This window comes from Amphiprion ocellaris, chromosome 14, assembly GCF_022539595.1.
Source record: "Amphiprion ocellaris isolate individual 3 ecotype Okinawa chromosome 14, ASM2253959v1, whole genome shotgun sequence".
Taxonomy (NCBI): Eukaryota; Metazoa; Chordata; class Actinopteri; family Pomacentridae; genus Amphiprion; species Amphiprion ocellaris.
Genome location: NC_072779.1, coordinates 34040149 through 34066542, shown reverse-complemented (window position 1 = coordinate 34066542; position 26394 = coordinate 34040149). Strand labels below are relative to the sequence as shown.

Below are 26394 nucleotides of genomic sequence, written 5' to 3'. Positions count from 1 at the left end.
CAGGTAATAATAAGAGTGAAATGCTAATTTCCGTTGGGTTTGTTGGTATTCTGTGTCGCTCCTCTTCCTGACTCTCCACCCTGGACATCAGCTGGCTGCTATTTCAATTCAATTACTGCTTGTCAAGTTTGTTGCAGCACTCCGGCTTGGACAAACAGAATCGGGGGAAATAAGAGATTGAATGGAGGCTCTCGACGTGGCGCTGTGGGGAAGCTCTGACCTGCTGCTCCGATCCCTTCCATCCTCTTCATCCCTGCACCGAAGCACTCAAGCTTAATAACAGCAGCAGGAGGATCAGGAGCTCCGGCTCGGTGTCAGTCAGATTAAATTAAAAGTCTTATCGCTCACCTCCAACGTACAACCTGCTCACCTCAGAACGCTGAAACCACAGTCTGCTTCAGAGCTCCTCCTCATCATATAAACCAAAAAAAGTTCATGTTTTTGGTTCAAATGTGCAGCTCTGATGTTGCAGATTTTACTAGATCAAGTAGACGAATGCACAATGTGGAGTTACGTACTGGATAGTGATGAAAGAATCAAGACAATAGAGAAAAAATCTGATTTTCTCATTTAGAAAAACATGTTTTAGGTTGCAAACATTATTCTGCTGGCTTGTGTTGATATAATAATGGTGCATCCACCTCATATTGTGTGTAATTTAGACTCAAATGTCTGCATTAGTTGAGGAAACTTAATGAATATGGCTTCATAACTTCACTTTTTCCCCCTTGAGTTAAGTTTCCTCCTTTGTCTTAACCTCAATTAAATCAATTAAAAACAGATTTGACTGAAAACTAATCCTTCCTCACTCAGTTCTGTTTGTTGATTGGACTTAATTTCATTACAAGTTGTCAAAAGATTGATGCTAACCGTTAATTTGCCTTATCTTTTTGACTTCATTACCAATTAAGGCTGCAAGCAGCGTTGAACGGGCCCTCGTATTCTTGCTGGTCAGTGAATCCAAGCATGTCCACCAGGTGGCGCTGCGGCTGAGAGAGTGTTTCGGCCTACAGATGTGATGACAGCCGGACTCTGATCACACGTAAAGTTTCAGGTAGATTGGAGCATGTTCAGTTCGTTTGAGTTTATAGCTTTTGAAAATGTGCATAAATTGGTCCAAAATCGTCCAAAATATGACACATAATTCAAAATGGCCGATTTCCTGTAGTCTTTTAGCTATGGTTGTCAATTACGTTTTTGTGCGTCTTGACGAGTTACTTTTGCCTACCAAAGTTCATAGCTGTAGGTGACAAGTACTAGCAATAGTTCCTGGTTGAAATTTTCCAGGTGGCGCTGTTGAGACATTTGGGAACACGTGTGCAATTTCCCAAAGTTTCACGCGTTTTCGAGTATTCTTAAGGCTTCAAAAGTCCAAATGAAAAGCCCACCAAAGAAAGAAAAAGAACAAGAAAAATAGTTCCTTGCATTCCAACAGGGTTCCACTCGGTGCTCAGACCCTAAATAACATCCAATTAAAAGGAGAAAATTTTAAAATCTTGACATTTCTAAAAAGCAACATATACAAATCATGTTTAACAATCTAAATCAGGTGGATAATGTTGAGTAAACTTAACTCTGTTATGTGTTCTATTGTTTGACATGTTGCAACATCTTCAGTGCAGGTTTATGTCTGAACTCTGCATCCACTACTGCAGCTATAAATCCATGTTTTCATGGTAAAATGCCCAAAAAAAGCAGGAATAAAGAATGCAAACAAGCAAACCTGGATGAAAGCAAAGCAGCTCTGAACTTATTTTAACAAATCAGCATTGCAAATGTTCCTTAAAGAGCTTTGAAGTCTTTTCATTTAAAGGACAAAGTGAACGGAGGAAGAAAGGCAGCAGCAGCAGTGACACAGCACGACACTGGAACTTATTGTTCTGCACATATTAACCAATGAGATTCGGTTCACGGTTCTCACACTTGATGCCCTTTTATGTTGTTTAAGGATCATATGATGCAAGAAAAGTTTCACCGTTTCCTTTCTGATGCACGCCGGACTCGAATAATTACCCAAAAACGGATGAATGCCGCAGTTATTCTGAAGAAAAACATCTTTTTCTGCAGGAGGAATTTTAACAAGCGCAGAAGTCGAAGCTTGACATCTGACAGCCGAGGTTCAGAAAACTTAAAGGTGGATGAAAGATCTGAGTTCAAATATTCATCATCTAGCTTTGTTTTTACGTCTCCACTTAACTGGAAAACAAACCGAAGCTGCTCAGTGGTTTCACAGATTCTGAAAAACCCAATTATTTTCTATATACACTAACAGTCAAAAGATTGGACACACCTTCTCATTTAACGGTTTTTCTTTATTTTCACGACTATTTACACTGTAGATTCTCACTGACGGCATCAAAAAGATGAAAGAACACAGATGGAATTATGTAGTGAACAAAAAAGTGTGAAGTAACTAAAAAACGTTTTATATTTTAGATTGTTTGCTTTGATTCCTGCTTTGCACACTATTGGCATTCTTTGGATGAGCTTCATGAGGCAGGGAGGAAGTGAAGTGAAGAGAGGAAGGAAGGAAGGAAGGAAGGAACAAGGAGAGGAGGGAACTGATGGTCCCAACCCCATTAAGAAGGCAAGAAATTCCACGAATGAACCTTAAAGAGGCACATCTGTGAAGTGAAACCATTTCAGGGGACGACCTCATGAAGATCATCCAGAGAATAACAAGAGTGAGAAAAGCAGGAATCAAAGCAAACAATCTAAAATATAAAAAATTGTTTTGACTTATTTACTACATAATTCCATATCTGTTCATTCATAGTATAGATAAATGGATGGATGGATGGACGGACGGACGGACGGACGGACGGACAAACAGATAGATAGATAGATAGATAGATAGATAGATAGATAGATAGACAGATAGATAGATAGATAGATAGACTATAGATAGATAGATAGATAGATAGATAGATAGATAGATAGATAGATAGATAGATAGATAGATAGATAGATAGATAGATAGATAGATAGATAGATTTCAGTGTTACAGAAGCAAATACAAAAGATTTGATGCCTTCAGAGAGAATCTACGATATAAATAGTCATGAAAATAAAGAAAAACCATTAAAGGAGAAGGTGTGTCCAAACGTTTGACTGGTAGTGTATATAGTAGGGCTGGGACTTTAACGCGTTAATTTCGATTAATTAATTACTGCGGAAGTAACGCGTTAAAAATAATAACGCAATTAATTTCACCCTTCTCAGTTCCCTCATTTCTGGCACACCAGTAACTCTGATGAACACTCCACCCCAGTAGGTGGCGGTAATGAACCTAAAGTCTGTCTGTAGCCATGAAGAAGAAGCACAGGAAGCACTGAGTGAAGTCAGGCTCTGGTGAACAGTGAAGGAAGATGAGATTGAGCTTGTTGGACAGAAAGTTTCCTTTTAAAAATCTTCCTGATGGCAGCTTGGATAAAAGCCTGGTTGTGTGCAAATTGTACAACAAAGAGTTTTCTGATCACTGCAACACTTCAAGCTGACAGTATCACCTCAATGTAAAACATGTTGCTGTTAGCACCAGAGCTAACGTTAGCTACGAGTCATGCTAACGGCTAACGGTGTAGCCATCCCATAATAGACCACTTTTCTAGACAGTGCTTGAGTTTACAGAAAGCCTTAAAATGTTGAATAAAATCGCTATAATTGCACTTAGATTTGCAGTAATCTGTGAATGTAGCAGACAGATGAAAAATGCAGATAAATAGAAATGAAACATTTTTGTGGTTTAAGTTTTTACTCCGTCGAGGCTCTGCCTCCTTGGAGGAGGAATAACCTAAACAACAAAAATATCTCTTTTAATAACTTAATTATAAACTTTCTGTTTATAAAAAAATACATAAATAAAAATTGATATTCCTATAAAAAGAACCATCAAAATTCCATCATTTATCAGACCCAGAAAAGATGAAAACAGAATGAATCTCTGGATTTTCAACTTTCTGAAGTTCCTTGAACTACTTATGCTGATTTTATGTGCCAGACAGTGGAAAAAAACAACTAAATTCAGGCTTTAAGTCATCAAAATCACTTTTGTCTATATGTCCCATTTTCCTTTTTTAAAATAAATTTTAAATTATAAACACGTATATGTCTATTCATTGATTCAACTGTCAACCACAATTTTATTTGAACTGAAAAACTTCACTTATTGTGTCAAATATTGCTATTTGACAAAACTGCAATTAATTGCGATTAATTACAAAACCTGTAATTAATTAGATTAAATTTTTTAATCGCGTCCCACCACTAGTATATAGTAATAGAAACTACAGATATTTTACGGTTTGCATTTGTATTTTGTTTCCATACGATCCGTAAACACTGCCTGCAGTTCAGCTGACAATTCTCTGAATTTTTGTCATGTGATTGTTGGTCTCAGTGAGTCACTCAAGACTTCTGAGTTGCACAGAGGATTCCTGATTTTTTTCTTTTTTCAGAATCTGTTTAGAGCAAATGCTTCATTTTTTTTTCAAAGTTTTAAACAAGGCATGTAGAAGAAAACCAATTTTTAAGCTCTGATTTGCTCATTTTCTCGATGGAAGGTTTCTGGCTCTGATAAATGCTGTAACTGTGGTGATCTTTTAAAAGATATACTTTGAATTTAATAAAAACATGCAGCTCCTCGTTGTTGGATGACGCAGTAAATGATTTCATCCTGATCAAAATAATACAAAAGATCTGATGCACCACACTGAGAAATAAGCAACAGAGAGTTTCTGCATTAATATGAAGCAGAAGCAAGAAGTAAAACAATTTGGTCTGTAAATTAGATTCATTTTGTGTAAACAACACGCTGCAGCATGTGTCCAATCAGATCAGACCGGCCAGCTCGGCTCTTTGTGCTTAATTGAGTGAGATGACAAAAGTCCTCATTCAAAGCTGAATTGAATTACAGCGACGGGAGGTTTTGTCCGTCCGGATCCAAGACGACAACAGTTCCAGACCAGCTGAGGAGTCACTGAAGCTGAAGCTCCAGACAAAAACACAATCTAATGTAGGATCCTGACTGTGATTCATGTGGAGGGTAGACGATGCAACGGATTTAGATCAAGATGTGAAACCAACAGAATGTGAGCTTCTACTACCTGCTGTGGTTTTACTGTTCACGATGTTTCAGGGTTTTGCTGTGGCCTCATTTCAGCATTTTAAATCTAGTCAGGGATCAAATCAAAGAAACAAGTTTGTCATCAAGACAAGATTATTTTAGTAGCAATTTGGCATAAAACTGTTTGAGGAAAATGGTCAAATTTGCATTAATTTGTTCACATTGTTCATCATGTGTTGTGTCCGGTAGCAGTTTGATGAATTCAGGACAAAATGCACTAAAAGTCGGGACAAAAATGTAAAACATGGAAGTAAAAACTCTCTTTCTAGGATTCCAGTCAGCTTCTCTTCACAGTCCAAAGCGACGGCATTGAATATTTTCCACACTGAGTCTTTGTGTTGTGGTTCATGTTATTTACCTTGAAGGAGATCTCGTACTGTTCTCCTCCCCAGATCTCCAGACCCGTGTCATATCCTCCCAGCTCCCAGAACCACTTCCTGTCCACGGCGAACAGTCCACCGGCCATCACTGGTGACCTGGAGGAGACAGAGGACGGAAAATCAGACGAAAACAGGAACAAAAAACCCATTTTCTTCCTGTCATTATACACCAGCGAGTGAAATACACCTTTAAGGGACGTCAGGAAGTGTAATCAGTGTGTGACAACTTCTATTTCTATAATAGACATTTACTCTATTTTATAGTGACAGATTTACCTTCACATAACTGTGATTTCGTACGTCAGAAGCAGTGACTTGAAATCCGTCCTTGTGTCTCTGATTTAACCCCAGGAGGGTATCTTCAGGGTAATTTGACTACCTTTACTTTGTCTTAGTTATTATAAAGATCGACCATTTATGCTGTAACTATCCAGAACTTCCATTACGTGATGATAAAACTTCCTGAATTTTCATTTCCCTTTTATTTGAAAGGACTGAAATATGAATAAAATGCTACGTGTCCTGGCAGTAGACATATTATCTCATACTGCCTTGACAATAGGGATAAAATATGTCTTAGAAATTGGGGAAAAAATGTTCCTAACACGAATAAAGTGATCATTTTATTCATGTATAGTAGCTGCTTATAGAAAGGACGAAATGTTCGCAGTAAAGTGAAAACTAGATTAAATTTTGGCTCACTCAGAAACAACTAGTTTCACTTTAAAGTTCTGCTCTTTGTTTCAATATTGTGTTTAAACTTTCATGAAAAAATTTTTAAAAAAAAGAAGCAAGAGAGTGAAAATGGAAGAAAAACTTGGTAAAGACGCAGATGTTTGTTGTCTTTATAATGTACAAATATGGAATAAGCTCAATTAAAACGCTCTGGTTTCCTTCTTTCTTGTATTATGCAATAATCTACACAATGACTGCATGGCATTAATATCTACACATCTAAATGTGAACATATCTATGACATAACACGTTCCTGAGTTATTCAAACCAGAATAATGTGTGTGGAGCTGCAAGGACGCTCCAACTATGACTGAATGTGAAAGTATTTTGTTAAAGGTCATAGTTTTATTTGATATGTGCTGCAAAAAACACTTAGAGAGCAATTAAACAAAGAAATAATGTGAATTTGGACAATAATTTGCAATAAAAAACAAGTTTAATGACGTTCATTCACAGCAGAGAGGAATATTACTGAGATAAGATGATTTTACAATATTTTAAATTATCAGTTCTTTGTTTCATGGTTTCAAAACTACATTAGACTTCAATTCGTCAGATCTTGCTGCCTTTGCAATAAATGCGCCCAATTTACAAGAATGCAACATGCTTTTTCCTTTATCCTTTATGGTTTTAGGTGCATTTTTAAATGTTTAACAGATCTCAGGTGTGGATCACAAATATAAAGATGCTTTAAGGCGTGGTATTTGCAGTGCACAGCTTATACATTTAAATAAGAGATGTTTGAGCATTAAAAGTTGGTGAAATATCCACTAAAACTGTATTTTTAGTGGAAATATGCATCCATCCATATATATATATATATATATATATTTCATTTATTTTTTCATTTTCATTTATCCATCTATTTTTAAAATGTGACAATTCATATTGATGTACATTTTCATGTAAATACGATAGATTGTAGCCATACGGCTCATTTCCGTCTCAAGTCCCCATTGGCAGATCAAAATTAGAGAACATCTTAAGACCATAACTGAACAAAAACATATATATATATATATATGTATATATATATATATATATATATATATATATATATATATATATATATATATATATATATATATATATATATATATATATATATATATATATATTGTCTTTCTGGAAACATAACACCAGCCACAGTTGAGAACTTTGCACTTTCTTCCATTGTCAAGAGCTAATAATTAAAAATATGTCCTCTGTTGGATCCATTCAATCATTTAGATCTGTTGGAAACTATTCTGAGTTCTTCTCACATTTCACAGCTGTGGGAGTTTTATTTCTGGAGATAAAGTATATTATTATTAGTATTATTATATTAAAGTCTAGTCATAGTAGAGATAGAAAGATAGAGACTATTCATGTTTTTGGGGAAATTCATGGAAAAATAAGGAAAATAACGTGCAAATTGTGCTGGTGGAAGAAATAAGGTGAAAAATCGAGCTGAAACTCTGTAAAAATACTTCCATCCACAGCTGCGGGATACGGACATGTTATAACGTCTATAAATCTGACAAATCAAAAGAACCAGGATGATTGAATCAAGCGGAGTAGATGTAAGTCCATATTTTGGCCCAGAAGTGTGTTTTTCATGTTCCCAAGTATTTAGAAACCTGCCGACACTCTGCCCAGTGAAAAAAACAATTAACCCATCTGAACCGCTGACTGGTTTGACAAGCTCAGCGGTGCCAAACAACATAATGGCTGCCGGGCTCAGAGTGCAGCGGGAGCTCGTCCCTGCAGGGAAACCGATGGAAACGTATCGAACGGCTTCTCATCAGGACAAGCAGAAAGAAAGTTTCTGTCCAGAGGTTAGGTTCTGGGTACCCAACTACCAAACAATACGAGACCTTTGGGAAAAAAAAGAGCTTTCTCGTATTTCTATCCCCTGAGTTAATGTCTGGAGATGCACCAGAATCATGTGGATTTATTTCACAATCCGGTGTGCTGGATTCAAACAAACAAAGGTATAAAGAGAGAAGAAGAGTCTCAGGCTGGAATTATGGTTCAGAAACACAAGTTTCAGCCAATAAATCCTCAGTCTGGTACCTTTAGCATTTCTAGTCTAACAGGAAGCAGGTTCATGAGGAATAAATGAATAAATAAAATAAAACTACACATAAAAACAACCTAACTTCATTACTCTGTTTCCAGAAAGCACACATTTGTATGATTAATGACACGGAAATCTGTCAAGAACCAGAAAAACATCCTTTGTTGACATCTCCTGTCGAACAGGGGTCATAAACTGAGAAAAACTAAGTTCTGTAAAAAAAAAAAAAATTGGCAGAATTTTGGGAATTCTGGGAGTTTTTGTAGCTTCACCTTCAACAAACCTCTCACCATTTCAAGAGTTTAACATCCCCAGAGACAAAATAGTTTTGAGCAGATTCAAATAATTAAATGGCTCCAGCAGAGAACAAGTTTTAAATTATTGGGCCTTGAAAATGGAAAAATGTGCAACATTTTTAAATAACGATGGTACTGTGGCCGGCTGCACAGTGGCGTAGTGGTTAGCACTTTCGCCTTGCAGCGAGAAGATCCCTGGTTCACGTCCCGGCTTTCCCGGGATCTTTCTGCATGGAGTTTGCATGTTCTCCCTGTGCATGTGTGGGTTCTCTCCGGGTACTCCGGCTTCCTCCCACAGTCCAAAAAATATGCTGAGGTTAATTGATCATTCTAAATTGCCCGAAGGTGTGAATGTGAGAGTGATTGTTTGTCTCTGTATGTAGCCCTGTGACAGACTGGTGACCTGTCTAGGGTGTCCCCTGCCTTCACCTGAGTCAGCTGGGATAGACTCCAGCCCCCCATGACCCTAGTGAGGATTAAGAGGTGTATAGATAATGGATGGATGGATGGATGGTACTGTGGCCTCACAAAGTTCCTGTAAGTGTATATATATATATGTGTTACATATACATATTTCCTACTAGAAATACAGACTTTGGTCGACATTTCACCAACGTCTGACACTAGGGAACCAAACTTTTTGTAATTTCCTCATCAATAATTGTCAGGTTTATCAGTCAGTAATCAGTTAATGGAGCAGACAGATGATACACGCCATAAAATATTGTTATATATGTCAGTGTGAAAGCATTAGCTCTGTTCTGAGGTCATTAATCGCCTCAGACGTCATGTCATGGTGCCCAGTGTTCCCCAACAATGCTCTCTGTTTGCCAACCTGAACTTCCTGTAGTCTGAGTGATGCATTCTCTGGTCTCTGTAGTATTAAACTCTAATGCTACATTTACCCTCTAACACTACATTTACTCTCTAATGCTACAATTACCCTCAAATGCTACATTTACCATCTAATACTCCATTTACCCTCTAACACTACATTTACCCTCTAACACTACATTTACCCACTAATGCTACATTTACCCTCTCACTGTGAGATTTAAAAACTAATCTGCTGAACAAATAGCTCAGAAAATGTCCATTTCTGTTTGGTTAGACTTGTTTTATGAGAGAATAGCTCCGCTAACTGCTAGCTTGCATTTGCAAAGGGTATTTCATTTAACTTCTTTATAATTAAAGCTACTTTTTATGGACTTTTAAGGTTTTTTTTCCATCATGTTTTAAATCTACTTCATAGCAAATATTTAACTGAAGCAGGAACTATCTGTCAGAAAAAAAGAAAAAAACGCAATTAGATCATATTTCCTTGTGTGTATATAATATATACGTCATTGTCTGACATTTTGCTGACTTTTGATTGATTATAACTCTCTAAAATTAATTGAAATTCTTGCAAAATGGCAAAAATGAATACATTTTGAAAATGACTTGTCCTCAGAAAGTTCCTGTAAGTGTGTAAATATATTTTTCCGACTAAAAATGTAATCTTCGGTCAACATTTCACCAATGTTTGAGGCTAATGTTATAGTTTTCCACTAATTTGGCACCACTTTTTGTGCTCCTACCATTAGGTCCACATCACTATTTTGTCAAAATATCAACAAACTGGAACCTTGTCTTGTCAAACTTTCCACACATCAAACTTTTCTAATGTTAGAGCCTCAAAAGTTGGTGAAATGTCGACCAAAGACTGTATGTTCATTTTTTTCCAATATCAAGGGCCAATAATTATTGATTATTATCCTTTTGGACAACTTTTAGTCATTCTGGGCAGTTGTGCCATTTTACACAATTTCTAATCTTATTTTTAACAAATTTTGTGTAACTTTGAATGAGTTTCACATCACAAATTTAGTCATTTTGGAAAGTTTTCAAGTATGAATATCAACAAACTGGAACCTTTTCTTGCCACATATCAAATTAATGTTACAGTCTCAAAAGTTGGTGAAATCTTGACAAAAAGCTCAATTTTAGAATTTTAGATTAGACCAATAATTTAAAATTTGGCCTCCGCTGGATGCATTCAATCATTTGAATCTGCTGGAGACTATTCTGTCTGCATCCTCACCACATCCCATGTCTGTGGGAGTTTTATTTCGGGAGATATTGAACCCTTAAAATGTCTTCACAGCTTTTTATGAGGGTGAAAATTTCCCGGTCTGAAAACGTGAAATTCTCAAAATTCAGCCATAATATTTCATAGAGCTGTTTCAGTTCTAGTTGAGATCCAGTGATAATAGTCATACATGTGTGATTCCATGGACCAAAAACGACTTTTCCAGACTTTTGAGACGTTTTTTTTTTTTTTTGACAAAAGCTCGAGCAGCGAGTGAAGAAAGTACAATAGTAATTATTGTCTCTTTTCTGTCCCACAGCAAACCACCAGTCAAACCCCGACAAAAACACCTGCAGCTGTACAACTCTTAATTAGGAAGGATAATGAGCTGACCCAAAGTCACCAATAACACTGCTGCTCCCGTGTTGCTTAGCAACTGCTTTGTTTTGCTGCTGTACAGGAGCAGAATTCTGGTCAACAGCTGTTTTGATGGAGGACATTTCATTGAAAATATAGTCAAAACGATGGTACACAGTGTACGGTATTCCTGTTAAAAGCTCCCCTCTGGTGAAAGTCACGTTTTGTACCTCGTTTGACACGTCCATGTGGTGTTTTTTATGTGCTTCAATGCCCACGTCAGTCTCAAAAATACTAATTCAGACTTCCATGATGGTACAAATCCCAGGAAACAATCCTGAGTGTGACTTTCTAGATCATAAATATTCTTCAGAATCAGTTTCCAGTTTGAAAATGTGCCTGAATTACTGCAACAATTCAACTTTGCATTGAGCAGTGCAGTGCAGATTTACAGTGTTTGGGCAGAACTGAGGGGTGGATGGAGATAAACATCTGGATATTCTAGGGTTACCTTTACGCCATGTGAAGCAGGAAGGGATTATTTTCATGGAAGAAACTTCTAAATATGTAATTTTGATACACACAAAACAGTTTTAGGGGGTTAATCTTTGACCAGGGAGGAATTTAAATTACATTTTTTTCTCAATTGATAAGACTCTAAATTCCATTCACTGCACACATCCACCATCTGACTGCACACATTTCTCAAAAACAGGACTCTGCTGACTAAATTTTGGACACTATTCATGGTTTGCACACAGTTTCCAAAACTCTTGCACTCTTTTTGCTAAAGACTGAACATGTTTTTTGCTCATTTGAACACACTTTTTCACTCATAGCACACATTTTTCATAAAGTGAACACTAGGAAGCAGAACTGGGACACTGTTCCAACACTGCTGTCACAATTAAGACACAACAGGTCAAAACTGAAAACACTTTTACCAATGAACTGCACACTATAAAACCTGCTGGGAAGCAGAATTAGCTGTTCAGAATGTAATCTGTTGTTAAGGTCAGCAGATGGTAAAGATGGTGCATAAAGTAAATGGTTTCAGGTTTACTGTGGTTTACTTTACATGTATGTAAATGTTGTTTGTCACTTCAGTGACATGTTTATACTGGAACAATACAAGCAGTCAGAAATGTTCTGAGAATACTGTAAAAAATCTAATGTATAATTCTGCTTCACAAGTGCTGGTAAAATTACAGAAAGTGTACATGACTGACTTTTTCTCTGTTTTGTGTGTGTTTGTTCCATAGAGTTTTTCAGTTGGATTCTGATGATACACATGAATACATCTGGAACAATGTTAGTTTTCATAGAGGACTATTGATTCAGGAATGGTTCAACATGAACCCTCAAGTTATTGTGGTTTTTCTGCCTCCATATTGTCCCTTTCTGAATCCTATAGAAGAATTCTTCTCTACATGGAGGTGGAAGGTATATGAGCAGCAGCCACACATTCAGGAAAATCTCTATCAATCAGTGGTCTTGGCATGTGGTGATGTTTCTGTTGATGCATGTCAGGGATGGATCAGACACACTAGATCTTTCTTTCCAGAGAAAACATAGCTTGTGATGTTGATGAGGTCCTGAGGTCTGACCAGGCTGGAAGAATTGATGCAGACATGGTGTAAATATCTGCAGACTGTACTGTGTACAATACAGTGCTGTATTTATTGTCTAACATTATTTTATTTTATAATGTACAGTCAGTCACTGCAATGACCTCTGATTCATTTATAGGATGCATTTGTGTTTAAGTTGTCATTTTTGAGGACTCTATCATTTTTTTATACTTCATGTGAAAACACAGTGAGAGAAGAGTGTTTTGTATTTAGCAGTGCAGTGTCCTAGTTTTGCTTTGTGTGTCTTAATTTTGAACACAAAGTACAGATTTTGACAATAAAGTGCGCTTTTGACACAAGTGTGCAGTGCTTTGTGAATTGTGTTCAACTAAAAAAAATAGTGTGCAGTGTGCTGGGAAATGTGTGCTATTTTTCAGGAACAGTGTCTGATCAATTCAGAAAAACTGTAAAAAAAAAGCAAGTGTAAACATAAAAATAGTGAACTATAGTGTCGTTTATTGCTTCAATCACAGGCAATTTCAAACATTTCAGCCTGACCTAATCAGAACACTTATTTGTCAGTTTGTTGTTAATCAATAATCCATTACTTGTCCATATATGGACTACTTTATATCATGGATGCATGGCTTTGACTGCAAAAATGTTGCAGTTTCATTGGCTACTCAGCAACTTATATGCTTTTCAAGAAGATTTTGGCTGGTCTTACATATGTACGCTCTGTCGGAGATCATTAACCACCACAGGAGTCTTTGTCATGCTGCCCACAGTTCCTAAACCCCCACAATGCTCTCTGCATGCAACATGGAACCAGTCCAAATGAGCTGCAATCTTCCAGCTCTTTAAACAGTGAGAAGCTCCACCTGGTGGAACAACCAGGTACTACAACTGACCCACAACATAGTTCTTTACATGCATTTACTTCACCTTTTTCTTTATCGATTTGGTAAAACATAACATCGCTAGTATGGACTGAAACAATTCAACAACTAGATGTGCTTCAGTTTAATTTTACTAAACTGTACAGATCCCTGGTTCTTCGCTACAATTCACTGATTCTCAAAAAAAAAAAAAAAAAAAAAAAATCTCAAAGGCCAAAGATTGGTAAACAATTTTGTTCAGACATTTGTGGCTCCTAGATAATGTTTTCAAATCACTTCAGTAAAACCTTGACTTTTTTTAATTTATGAAATGTCTTGATGAACAGTTGGACAACAAAGATGATTAAATACCTCAGCAACTCCTACCAAACACAGGCGAACCTTTTGTTTACTGCTAACTGGCTACAACTACCATGACAACAAACATGTTCACATCGGCATTCAGTTCAATCCTGAGACTATAAAGTGACTGTAGGCTCCAGTCACTTTTAAGATGCCATTTCTTTTCTACTGGACAGTCACAAACAGAGAGAAAATCTGCACCAGCAGCCCATCTGGTAATATGAGGACCCCATACCGGCTCTTTCTGATTACCTGCTCACACACACTGTGAGCTACAAGCCGAACATCGACCTGAACCACGCCGGTCATAAATACGTCGAGCAGCTTCTGAAGCATTTATATCTGAATTCTTTCAACAGCAGCAGAGAGACAGCGCAGCTCTGAACGGCTGTAATTACCTCCTTCAGCATTTTGACTTCCCCGTTCCCATTTTACTTCCCGTTTCTTTTCAAAGAAGAAAGCCACATTGGAAGTACAAAGTCAAATTGGATTTCCAGTGAACCAATGCAGACTTTCAGCCAGTGTGCAGCTCCACTGAATTAATATTGACCGACATCGACTGGACAGACCTCAGAAAACAACTAGAGTTTGTCAGACTTTCTCTTTCCACGTTAGCCCAACTTATGATGCTCATGTTGCAGTCATCCATCCTTTTCTCCTACCATTGAATCTATATCACTACTGATGTTTGAGTCTCAAAAGTTGGTGAAATGTCCATTAAGGACTGTATTTTTAGAAGGAAATATGGCTCCATCCATATATACACTTACAGGAACTATTTGGGGCCTCAGTAGCACCTTTATTTGAAAATTTTACATGCTTTTTTAATTTGCAAGGCTCAATATTTTTTCATTATTGTCATTTTGGACACATTTTCTATTGGATTTTGGATAAAGTTTGAGTAATTTTGGATAAACTTCATGGCAATTTGGAAAATTTGTACTTATTTTGGAAGGTTTCAAGTCTACAAAACTGGAACCTTGTCTTGCCAATGGCTGTAATTACCTCCTTCAGCATTTTGACTTTATTTCCTGTTTTTTTTAAAAGCAGAAAACTACACTGGAAGTACAATGTCAAACTAGATAACCACCATACAAATGCAGACTTTCAGCCAGTGTGAAGCTCCACTGAATTAATATTGACCGATATCGACTGGATGGACCTCAAAACAACTAGTTTGTCAGACTTTCTCTTTCCGTGTTAGTCCAACTTATGAGGCAAATGTTACACTTTTCCACTAATCTGACACCACTTTTTTTTCTCCTACCATTTAATCTATATCACTGTTTAGTCAAAATATCTAAAAATTAGAATGTTGTCTTGTTAAACTTCCCACACATCCAATTCTACTGATGTTAGAGCCTCAAAAGTTGGTGAAATATCAACCCAAGACTGTATTTTAGTTGAAATATTGATCCATCCACACATGTACGCTCACAGGAATTTTTTGGAGACACGAAACCCAACTTTGTTTGATAACGTTTCATGTTTTTCCATTTTCAAGACTCAATATTTACTCATCATTGTCATTTTGGACACATTTTTTATCATATTTTGGATAAAGTTTGAATAATTTCATGGCCGTTTGAACAATTTTTGCTTATTTTTAAGGCTTCAAGTCTAAATATCACATGTGGTTATTTTTAGATCATGTTCTGGGACGAGGTGTCTGTTCCTTCACGTGGACAAAATCCTCTGCTGGTCTTTCACTCGACGGTCCATGAATATTCCAGCTCACTATTCAGATTTAATTAGAAATGCTCAAGTTGATATTCTCCATTTCAGTCCATCGACCTTGAGGGAAGCGAGTCAAAGCCTGAGCTCATCGCTAAATGAAACGCCGAAGGAGGGACAAGAACGAGGTGGAAAGAAGGAAAAGAGAAGGAGAGAGGTGACGGCATCGACAGAAGAGAGTGACGGCATGAGAACAGGGATAAAATCATAGTCTGACGCCGGCAAAAACACACACACACACACACACACACACACACACACACACACACACACACACACACACACACACACACACACACACACACACACACACACACACACACACACACACACACACCTCTGAGATGGATTCTGTCGTCCCACAGTGCTTCATCCTCAATGTCAATCAGAATGAAAATGAAAATCTTTGCGAGTGAAATTGGATTTGCGCTGATGAAGGTCATCTCATTGGGCAAGAAGAGCAGACTAATTCACCAAATGAGGATTGATTCGGATTGTTCTGCAGCTCGTTTCTTCTTCTTTAGTCTCCTGCTGCAGTGCAGCCCGGTGAAAGCTACTGTATTTCCCCCGACACGAACGCCGCCTACGGCATCCAGACATGACAAATGTTGTCCCAGTAATCCTTCAGGCCTCACAAATGGAGCGCCCGGCATCACACAAAGCAAAGCGTGTTGTTATTCTGGCCTCCGCTGCTAAAAGGTTACCGATATGTGAAGAGCTGTTTACACTGCAGCCGTATTACCACAGGATCTCATGTCAAACAATAATAATCTCAATTATCTGAGGTTTCCTTTCGTTTAAGCTCACTTTAAAGGCTGCTTTCCAGGAAACAGACAATATCTGCACTTGAAACAAGCATTTAAAGTGCAACTAGCCATTTTTATCATTATAAAATCGAAGTGACTCCTTGAACTTAAGTCCCAAATGGCTCATTCTGGCCAAGTAAGAATCCAAAATCCAAAATACTGACTTAAAAATCAATAGAAAACATTAAAAAAAAAAGCAAGAATCTAAGACCCAACTGCTTCTCAAATGAGTCATTTATCAGTATTTGTGAATTTGAACTCTTTAAACTGGTGGGTTTGTATTCAAGTTGATTGTTAAAAAAGCCGAGAAACAGCAGGAACTGCTGGATTTTCAATTTTCCAACAGCCCTTCAACTAATCATGAACCAAATTTTTACTTAAAATCAGGATATTTTATCCAACATTACTAAAATTGACATGTCTCAGTTAAAGTTGTGTCCAAAATTTGCACCATTTGCAACAGATTCTGTAAAATTCTGCGTTCATTAGTGCGTTCAAGAAGCAAACAGTCAAAACAGATTTAAAAAAATTGTGATTTTTACGCTGAACTGCAGATAGAAGTCAAGGATGCAAACAAATTAGAGAGATTTAAAGGAAAATCAAAGCTGCTGGATCAATAAAATTAATACAGCATGGCTCAGAAGCAAGCTATTGGAGATACATTCAGCATGGTGAAACATCTTTTGAGTGTGGCGTAGATAACTGATTTTTAAATTCTCTCTGCTTCTAGCTATGGTTCTTCTGTTTCCATAGAGATGCAGGACTTCAGATTGCAGTGAAAAATGAGCCCACAGTGACAAACAATGAGACCAAGGTAAAGCAAAAATAGTCCAGAAACTGCTTGGAGTTCAGAGAGTTAATGTGCAGCAACTCTTGAGCATTTAAGTGATTTCTTTTTCAGCAAAACTGTCAAAACCATCCATTCATAGCTTCTAGAATGTGGATATCTACTGTTTTTCCACGCAATATGATGTTAAACTGTTCAAATCTAATGTATATAACATCCTTGATGAAAAATATAAATGTGGTATGGCTCAATGGCGCAACTGTACCTTCTATAGCTAGCCATAGCTTCTCAAATGCGGCTATTTTTTCATGTTTTATAATAGTAAACTGTTTAAATCTAACTTATATAACATACCTGATCAATAAAATAAATGCGGTATGGCTTAAAAATGGTATACAGAGCAGCAAGCTGCTGGAAGATACATTCAGCATGGTGCAACTGTACTTTCTATAGCTAGCCATAGCTTCTCAAATGTGATTATTTTTCTATGTCTTGTAATAGTAAACTGTTTAAATCTAATGTGTATAACATACTTGATCAATAAAATAAATGCAGCATGGCTCAGAAAGTGTAAACCGAGGAAGAAACATTCAGCATGGTGAAACATCTAGAAAAACTAGAAATGATGAGAAGAATAGTGTGAAAAACACCTAATTTAAGAGGCTGCAAAAATGTAAATAGTAAAATATGTAGTTATGTTACATTGAAAAATTAGCCTTAAACCTGTAGCAGGAGCAAAAAATACAAAAAAAAAAAACTACTTCCAGTTCAGACGGTTGAACTAAATCTCCACCCAAACTGCCTCCAATAACGTCGACTACTGTGTTTGTGGCTGGATTTTTACATTTAGGTGTTTCACAGGATCTTATTTTTGCTGCATCAACATGAAGGTATAATGACATTTACATTACAGATGCACTAAGGTGGAAGAATCCAAGGGTTTCTAGGTAATTTCTTTGAGAGCTTCTGTCCACAATTAAATGCCACGACTGAATCTTTGCCTCGGCAAAAAAGAAACAACTAATTCATGGCTTTGTGCTGCAGCAGAAACATGACTGGCGTTAAAAGCCAACATTTTACTTCTTTACCTGAAAAAGCTTCTTTTTCTCTAGTGTCACACCGGTAATTTAGCAATTATCCTCTCTGGGAAATTATTTTTACATGTAAAAATCCTTTCGGCTGGAGGGAACAGAAGGCCAGAGTGTAATGAAAAGGATTCATTTTCAGATTTAGCAGGTAAACTGGTGCTTAGGTAACTGTCCCTCAGACTGTCGGTGGGATTACAAGGTCTCGTCTAACTCAATGAAAGGTTTCCACTCAATCACACACTAGGCCAGGGTGAAATTTCTCCAAAACATCTGCTCTTACTCGAAGGGTTCGCTGGGGTCGCCCTTCTGTAGCTCGGTGGGGATGGGGATCCGTTTGTAGTACATCTCCCAGTCGAACGCCCCTCGCATGGCGTCGCCCGCTTGCGTCTCATAGCCGAAGTTGTCGTGGTCGATGACGTCGATCATTGGACACACGATGGTCTTCCTGTTCTGGGCGATTCGGTCTGAAACAGAAGGGTCGGTGGAAAGTTTAAGCGACAGCAGATGGTGCGGAGAAGAAGTCGTCGTTCTGGCTTTTAGACCTTCTACAGCGACTCCAACCCACAGACTGCTGCCTGTTCAAACAAGGCGTGAAAGGACATATTTTACATTTTTTTTTTAAAAATGCACATATTTGTGTAAAAATAAGTCAGTTAATCATCTCATCAACTGCTACATCTTTCATCCTGACTGAGGTAAACTAAGAAGCAAGAACGTTCGTCGCCCAGGAGAGCAAAATTTGTGGTCGTACGTCAAAGTGTGAAAAGCTTGAACAACTTTTTGAATCAAAAATTCTTGAAATGATAGCAGAAATTTTACATTTATCCTCATATTAATGTTTTAAGTCTGTTATAAAGGACGCTGCGATGCAACAAATGTAATGTTAAACACATTATCTCTGGGCGGAGGTCATTAAGCACCACATAAGTCTTTGTCATGGTGCCTGTTGCTAGCTAAACCTAAATATACTTGGTGTGTGTGTTATCTAAGAAAATGGTACCAGATTAGGATGAAATCTAAAAGATTCGGACTAGGTCAGCCCTTCTAAGAATTCTGCTTTTTTTTTGCTTTTAGACTTTCTACAGCGACTCCCCGTCACAAAGTACCGGCTCTTCAAACGAGGCATGAAAGGACATATTTTATGGAAAAAAAAACAAGAAAATCCACATATTTGTGTAAAAACAAGTCAGTTAATCATCTCATCAACTGCTGCATCTTTCATCCTGACTGTGGTAAACTAAGAAGTAAGGACGTCTAGTGCTCAGGAGAGCAAAATTTGTAGCCGGACGTCTAAGTGTGCAAAGTTTGAATAACTTTCCAAATCAAAAATCATTAAAATGAAAGAAGAAATTGGTTATTTATCCTCATGGTAATGTTTTAAGTCTGTTATAAAGGACGCTGAGATGCAACAAATCTAGTGTTTAACACATTATCTCTGAGTGGAGGTCATTAAGCACCACATAAGTCTTTGTCATGGTGCCCGTTGCTATTCAATTCAATTCAATTCAATTCAATTCAGTTAAATTTTATTTATATAGCGCAAATTACAGTCAAATTGTCTCAAGATGCTTTACAGAACCCATATGCCTGAACCCCAGAGCAAGCCAAAAGGCGACAGTGGCAGGAAAACACCCTTTTAACAGGGAAAAAAACCTCGAGCAGAACCCGGCTCTTTATGTGGGGGAACCCATCTGCTGCTGGCCGGGCGGGTTGAGAGGGACAGAAGAGGTAGAGAGGTAGAGATAGAGGGGTAGAGGTAGAGATAGAGGGATACAGTTGGTGGGAGAACAACCACACATCTGAAGCATCCAGCTCTGGGACCAGGGACACTCAGAGAAAGGACACAGAAAGAAACAGAGTGAATGTAATGCAATAATGGTATATATAGTAAATACATAGGTAGTTAGAGAAGGGCTCAGTGCATCAAGAGAGGTTCCCCAGCAGCCTAGGCCTATAGCAGCAGAACTAGGGACAAACTAAAGGGACGTCAAGAGGGGAAGTCAGTTTTGCAAATGAAAACACCAGCTCACCCCGTCAAGGTCCCCCAGTCAGCCCTAACTATAAGATTTGTCAAAAAGGAAGGTTTTAAGCCTAGTCTTAAAAATAGAGAGGGTGTCCGCCTCCAGAACCCAAACTGGAAGCTGGTTCCACAGGAGAGGAGCTGATAACTGAAGGCTCTGCCTCCCATTCTACTTTTAGAGATTCTAGGAACAACAAGTAAGCCTGCAGTCTGAGAGCGAAGAGTTCTGCTAGGATAATATGGTACTATCAGGTCTTTAAGACATGATGGAGATTGGTTGTTAAGAGCTTTATATGTCAGAAGAAGGATTTTGAATTCTATTCTAGATTTAACAGGAAGCCAATGAAGAGAAACCAGTATAGGAGAAATATGATCTCTCTTGCTAACTCCCATCAGTACTCTGGCTGCAGCATTTTGGATCAGCTGTAGATGTTTCAGAGAGCTTTTGGGACAACCTGATAATAAGGAATTACAGTAGTCAAGACTAGAAGTAACAAATGCATGGACTAGTTTTTCTGCATCACTCTGAGACAGGATGTTCCTGATTTTCACAATATTTCTCAGGTGGAAAAAGGAAGTCCTACAGATTTGTTTTATGTGTGAGTTAAAGGACATGTCCTGGTCAAAGATAACACCGAGGTTCCTCACAGTAGTACTGGAGGCCAATGTAATGCCATCCAGAGTAACTATATGCTTTGAAAGCAATTTTCTAAGATGTTTGGGGCCAAATACAATGACTTCAGTCTTGTCTGAATTTAGTAGTAAGAAATTATAGGTCATCCAGGTCTTTATGTCCTTAAGACAATCTTGCAGTCTAGCTAGCTGATTAGTTTCATTTGGCTTCATAGATAAATACAATTGAGTGTCGTCAGCATAACAATGGAAATTAATACAGTGCTTCCTAATAATGTTGCCTAAGGGAAGCATGTATATTGTGAACAGTATTGGTCCTAAGACAGAACCCTGAGGAACTCCATGATTAACCCTAGTATGCTCAGAAGAGTCATTGTTGACATGCACAAACTGGAACCTGTCTGATAAGTAGGATTTAAACCAGTCCAGTGCTGTCCCTTTAATGCCAATAGAATGTTCTAGTCACTGTAATAAAAGTTTGTGGTCGATTGTATCGAATGCTGCACTAAGGTCCAATAAAATAAGTATAGAGACCAGTCCATTATCTGATGCTATGAGAAGGTCATTAGTAACTTTCACCAGAGCTGTTTCTGTGCTATGATGCACTCTGAAGCCTGACTGAAACTCTCCAAACAAGCTATTCCTTTGTAAATGCTCACATAATTGATTTCCAATTGTTCTTTCCAGAAGTTTAGAGAGAAATGGGAGGTTGGAAATTGGTCTATAGTTGGCTAAAACATCTCGATCTAGAGTGGGCTTTTTAAGTAAAGGTTTGATTCCAGCAACCTTAAAAGCCTGTGGTACATAACCTGTTACTAGAGAGAGATTAATCAGATCTAACATTGAGGAATTAATTAAAGGTAAAGCCTCCTTGAACAGTCTAGTTGGGATAGGATCTAAAATACATGTGGATGGTTTGGATGTAGAAACTATTGAAATTAGTTCAGAGCTAAACCTAAATGTACTTGGTGTGTGTGTTATCTAAGAAAATGGTATCAGATTAGGACTAAATATAAAAGACTCAGACTAGATCAGGAGCATCTTTATCAGGACATCACCTCTAAAAATTCTTTTTTTTTTTTTTTTGCTTTTAGACCTTCTATAGCAACTCATGACTTCCCTTCACAAAGTACTGGCTGTTCAAACGAGGTGCGAAAGGACACGTTTTACATAAGGAAAAAAGAGCAAGATCAGAAATAAGTCAGTTAATCATCTCATCAACTGCTACATCTTTCATCCTGACTGTGGTAAAGTGAGAAGTAAAGATGTCCATCACTCAGGAGAGCAAAATTTGTGACAGAACGTCTAAGTGTGAAAATTTTTAACAGCTTTTTGAATCAAAAATCATTCAAATATCACCACATATTGGACATCTATCCTCATATTTATGTTTAAAGTCTGTTATGAAGGACGCTGGGATATAAGAAATGTTCCCTATTTCTGTTAAACCCATTATCTCTGGGCGGAGGTCATTAAGCACCACAAAGTCTTTGTCATGGTGCCCGTTGCTAGCTAAATTAAATATACTTGGTGTGTGTTATCTCAGAAAATGGTACCAGATTAGGATGAAATCTAAAAGACTCGGACTGGGTCAGCCTTTCTAAGAATTCTGCTTTTTTTTTGCTTTTAGACTTTCTACAGCGACTCCCCGTCACAAAGTACCGGCTCTTCAAACGAGGCATGAAAGGACATATTTTATTGAAAAAAAACAAGAAAATCCACATATTTGTGTAAAAACAAGTCAGTTAATCATCTCATCATCTTTTTGTTGCTGAATTAAATACAGTTAAATTGTATAATTTTATGGCCACAGACTGCAAAACGAATGAAATTCTGCTAACTGATGTGGACATTATTTACAACTATTTATTAGTTTGGGACTTTTTAAAATTATAATGTAAATTAATACCTTTCTTTAGATATTGTCGTTAATTTAACAAGACAGAAAAAATCTGTAAAATTACAGTTTAAAAATGATTTCCCATTGTTTAGTCCTTAAAATGCATATTTCTGATAGCAAATATCTTTAAAATAACAATTTTTTTTAAATTTGAACACAGTAAAACTGTAATTTTACAATCAAACACTAAATTTAAAAAAAATTATAAAAACTGATATTTGATATGGCCATCATTTACTACTATTTATTAATTTGGAACTTTTTTTCTTATTATAATGTAAATTAATACCCTTTCAGTGATTTTTAGATATCATCTTTAATTTAACAAAATGGGAAAAAATCTGTAAAATTATAGTTGAAAATGATTTACCATTGTTTAGTTCTTAAAATGCAAGGCCAGTTCACATCTGTTGACATGTAAAGACTAAGCATGTTAAACTCTTAATTTAGTTTAATTTTAGGTTAGGTTATTTAGGGTGTGTTTTTTTTTTTTTTGACAAAGAGATATGATTTGCAAGCAAATCATAATGAAAGAACATAAGTAGAATGTCCTTTGCAAAAACAATACAAAACAAACAAACAAAAGCCTAAATAATTAAACAATTAAGAGTTTAAGATGCTTAATATTTATGTCAACAGGTATAAACTGGCCTAGGCCAGAGTATACCCATACCCCGGGGTATTTGGCCTGGAGGGTTATACCGGCCTGTTAGAACCGGGTTTGAGTTCATGCTAGAGAGTAGACCTAAAGGTTCCTGTGGAGAACAGTCGGTTCCTCACCCATCAGAGGAGGCAGCCAGTTGACGTTAGCTTCACAGTGGGAGTCCAGGAAGGTGATAACTTCTCCTTTAGCAGCAGCAGCTCCCAGCAGACGAGTCCTGATCAGACCTTCCCTCTTCTTGGTCCTCAGGATGCGAACCTTCGGCAGCCGGACCATGTACTCCTCCAGCGCCGACTTCAGGTGTTCTGGAAGGAAAACGAAAGAGGCAGCGGGATTTAGAAAAGTAGAAACCTGAGAGTGGAGTCAGGATGGAAGATAAAAAGACAAGAGATCATGATTGCTGCAAAACCGGCAGCGGTGAATGGCAAATATGAGTGGAATAGCTACATTTAACAGATTTAAATATGATAAAAACTATTTGTTTGTTGTTTATTATGTACATGAGGGACAATAGATGCAAATAAGCTTCTTGCTAAATCTGGCTGCTTTTAATTGTCTCTACAGAAACAAACAATAAAAGGAGATGAAACATGAACCTCCTTCACAGTGTGCAGACTTCAGGTAAATAAAGGCTTCAGAAAGTTCACCACGAATGACAAACTTTCATTAGAACAGAGCAAAAGGAACCCAATCATTAGCCGCCGCCATTAAACAACACATCTGCTGCTGCCACATGTTCCCGCCGAAATGTTCCCCTTCAGGCCTCTACATCATCTCCATCTCCCCCCACACTGAGGGAAAACTTTCACTTCATGGACGTGTTTTATGTCTTTACTGCAGTCATTAGCCAGAATGTTGCCCTCCAGAGAAAGAACCCAATGGCGAGGAATGAAAAAGGAATTAAATCAGCTCCTGCCAACATGTGTGGTCATAAAGTCTTTTGGCAAAAAAACAGCACTTCCTCTAAAATCTGCGATAAAGTTTGCGATTTTAACAAAACTCAGAACGCCTGACGAGGGAGTTCCAGTTGCAGCCTCCATGAATCTGCTCAGTTTAGAGTAAATCAGGAGATTAAAGTCCGGTTCTGGAACATGACAGCTGCAGACCTCAGGCAAGTTCTTTCTCCGGCTGCAATAAATCTCAACTCGGGGTCGGACTTAAGCCAAACGGGCCGAGTTTCATACACTAGAACACAGTGAAGAGGTGAAGAAGAACAGAGGAGCATGAAGACAACCTGAAAGAAAGCATCAATCAATCAAAGGAGAGGGTTCTACGTCCACGTCTCCCTGCCATCCTTCATCACAGCTGCCCTGGACAGGAATCAATCCCGCCTTAAATGGAGCCTGTAAATCTTTCAGCTCCAACGTCCAGTCGCTTCTGACGGGTCAATAAAATAAAAAACTAAAGAAATAAGTCAAAAATGGAGGCGCAGTGAAGCCGAGTTCCTGTCTGCGGTGCTAAACGGTGTCAAAAACCTCAAAGAAACATCAAGAAAACATGAAGCAGCCCATCGTCTAGTTCAGGGGTGTCCAACATGCGGCCCGTGGGCAAAAAGCGGTCCTCCAGAGGGTCCAATCCGGCCCTCCAGAGGGTCCAATCCGGCCCTCCAGAGGATCCAATCCGGTCCTCCAGAGGGTCCAATCCGGTCCTCCAGAGGGTCCAATCCGGTCCTCCAGAGGATCCAATCCGGTCCTCCAGAGGGTCCAATCCGGTCCTCCAGAGGGTCCAATCCGGTCCTCCAGAGGATCCAATCCGGTCCTCCAGAGGGTCCAATCCGGCCCTCCAGAGGATCCAATCCGGTCCTCCAGAGGGTCCAATCCGGCCCTCCAGAGGGTCCAATCCGGCCCTCCAGAGGATCCAATCCGGTCCTCCAGAGGGTCCAATCCGGTCCTCCAGAGGGTCCAATCCGGCCCTCCAGAGGATCCAATCCGGTCCTCCAGAGGGTCCAATCCGGCCCTCCAGAGGGTCCAATCCGGTCCTCCAGAGAGTCCAATCCGGCCCTCCAGAGGATCCAATCCGGTCCTCCAGAGGGTCCAATCCGGTCCTCCAGAGAGTCCAATCCGGTCCTCAAAGTGTAAAAATTCCAGAGAAGACATTAACTGCAGATTGTAAATTAGTAAAACTATACATTTAAAATCATTTCTAGACCATGACAAGTTGTTTGGATCATAAAGGAAAATACTAGATTGCTCATTGTTCTTTTGCTGTTTTGTGTCTTGTTTTTGTTATATTTTGTCTTGTTTTTGTTGTTTCTTTGTCTGATTTTTATTTTTGTCTCATGCTTTTGTCAGTTTGTTTCTCGCTTATGTCTTTTTTTTGTCTAGTTTCTGTCATTTGTCCAATTTTTTGTCCCTTTTTTGTTTTGTTTCGTGCCTTTTGTCTCATGTTTTTGTCGTTTTGTGTTTCCTTTTTGTCTCACTTGTGTTTTTGTCTAATTTCTGTCATTTTGCGTTTTGCTTTATTCATTGTTTTGTGCATCGCTTTTGTTTTATTTCATCTCGCTTGTGTTGTCTTTTTTTGTCTTTTTGTCTCTTGCTTTTGTCCTTTTTTGTCTCGTTTGTGTCATTTGTGTAAGTTTTTTGTCTGACTTTTCTTGTTTGTCTATTTTTTTGTTGCTTTGTAACTTTTCTGTCCAATTTTTAGTCTCTTTTTTGTTTTGTTTAGTGTGGTTTGTCTCATTTTTTGTGGCTTTGTGTCTCGCTTTCGTAATATTTTGTCTTGTTTTTTAGTCTGACTTTTGTCATTTTGATCATACAGTAAAATATTATTGAACCAACAGTCACATGAGGAAAATTCAGAACGTTTTCCACTGAACTGCATGTTTTTAACTGCAGGAGTATTTTCTGTTTATTTGAGAAGCTGATGTGAGGATTCAGAGGTGATGCAGGAACTACTGAAGTTCAAGTTCAACAAATCAGACTCAGTTGTGGTGC

The 26394-nt window shown here is 38.0% G+C and overlaps 1 protein-coding gene across 1 annotated transcript in view; it reads right to left on the bottom strand.

The window, feature by feature from the left end:
* The window catches only part of LOC111583864 (polypeptide N-acetylgalactosaminyltransferase 10-like), a 138603-nt gene that overhangs the window by 24829 nt on the left and 87380 nt on the right, over window positions 1-26394 (bottom strand). Inside the window, exons 5-7 of the mRNA XM_055017041.1 lie at window positions 23581-23766; window positions 18528-18711; window positions 5481-5598 (exon numbers count right to left, since the gene is read on the bottom strand). Coding sequence (XP_054873016.1) covers window positions 5481-5598; window positions 18528-18711; window positions 23581-23766 — 488 coding nt within the window. The remainder of the gene's footprint in view (window positions 1-5480; window positions 5599-18527; window positions 18712-23580; window positions 23767-26394) is intronic.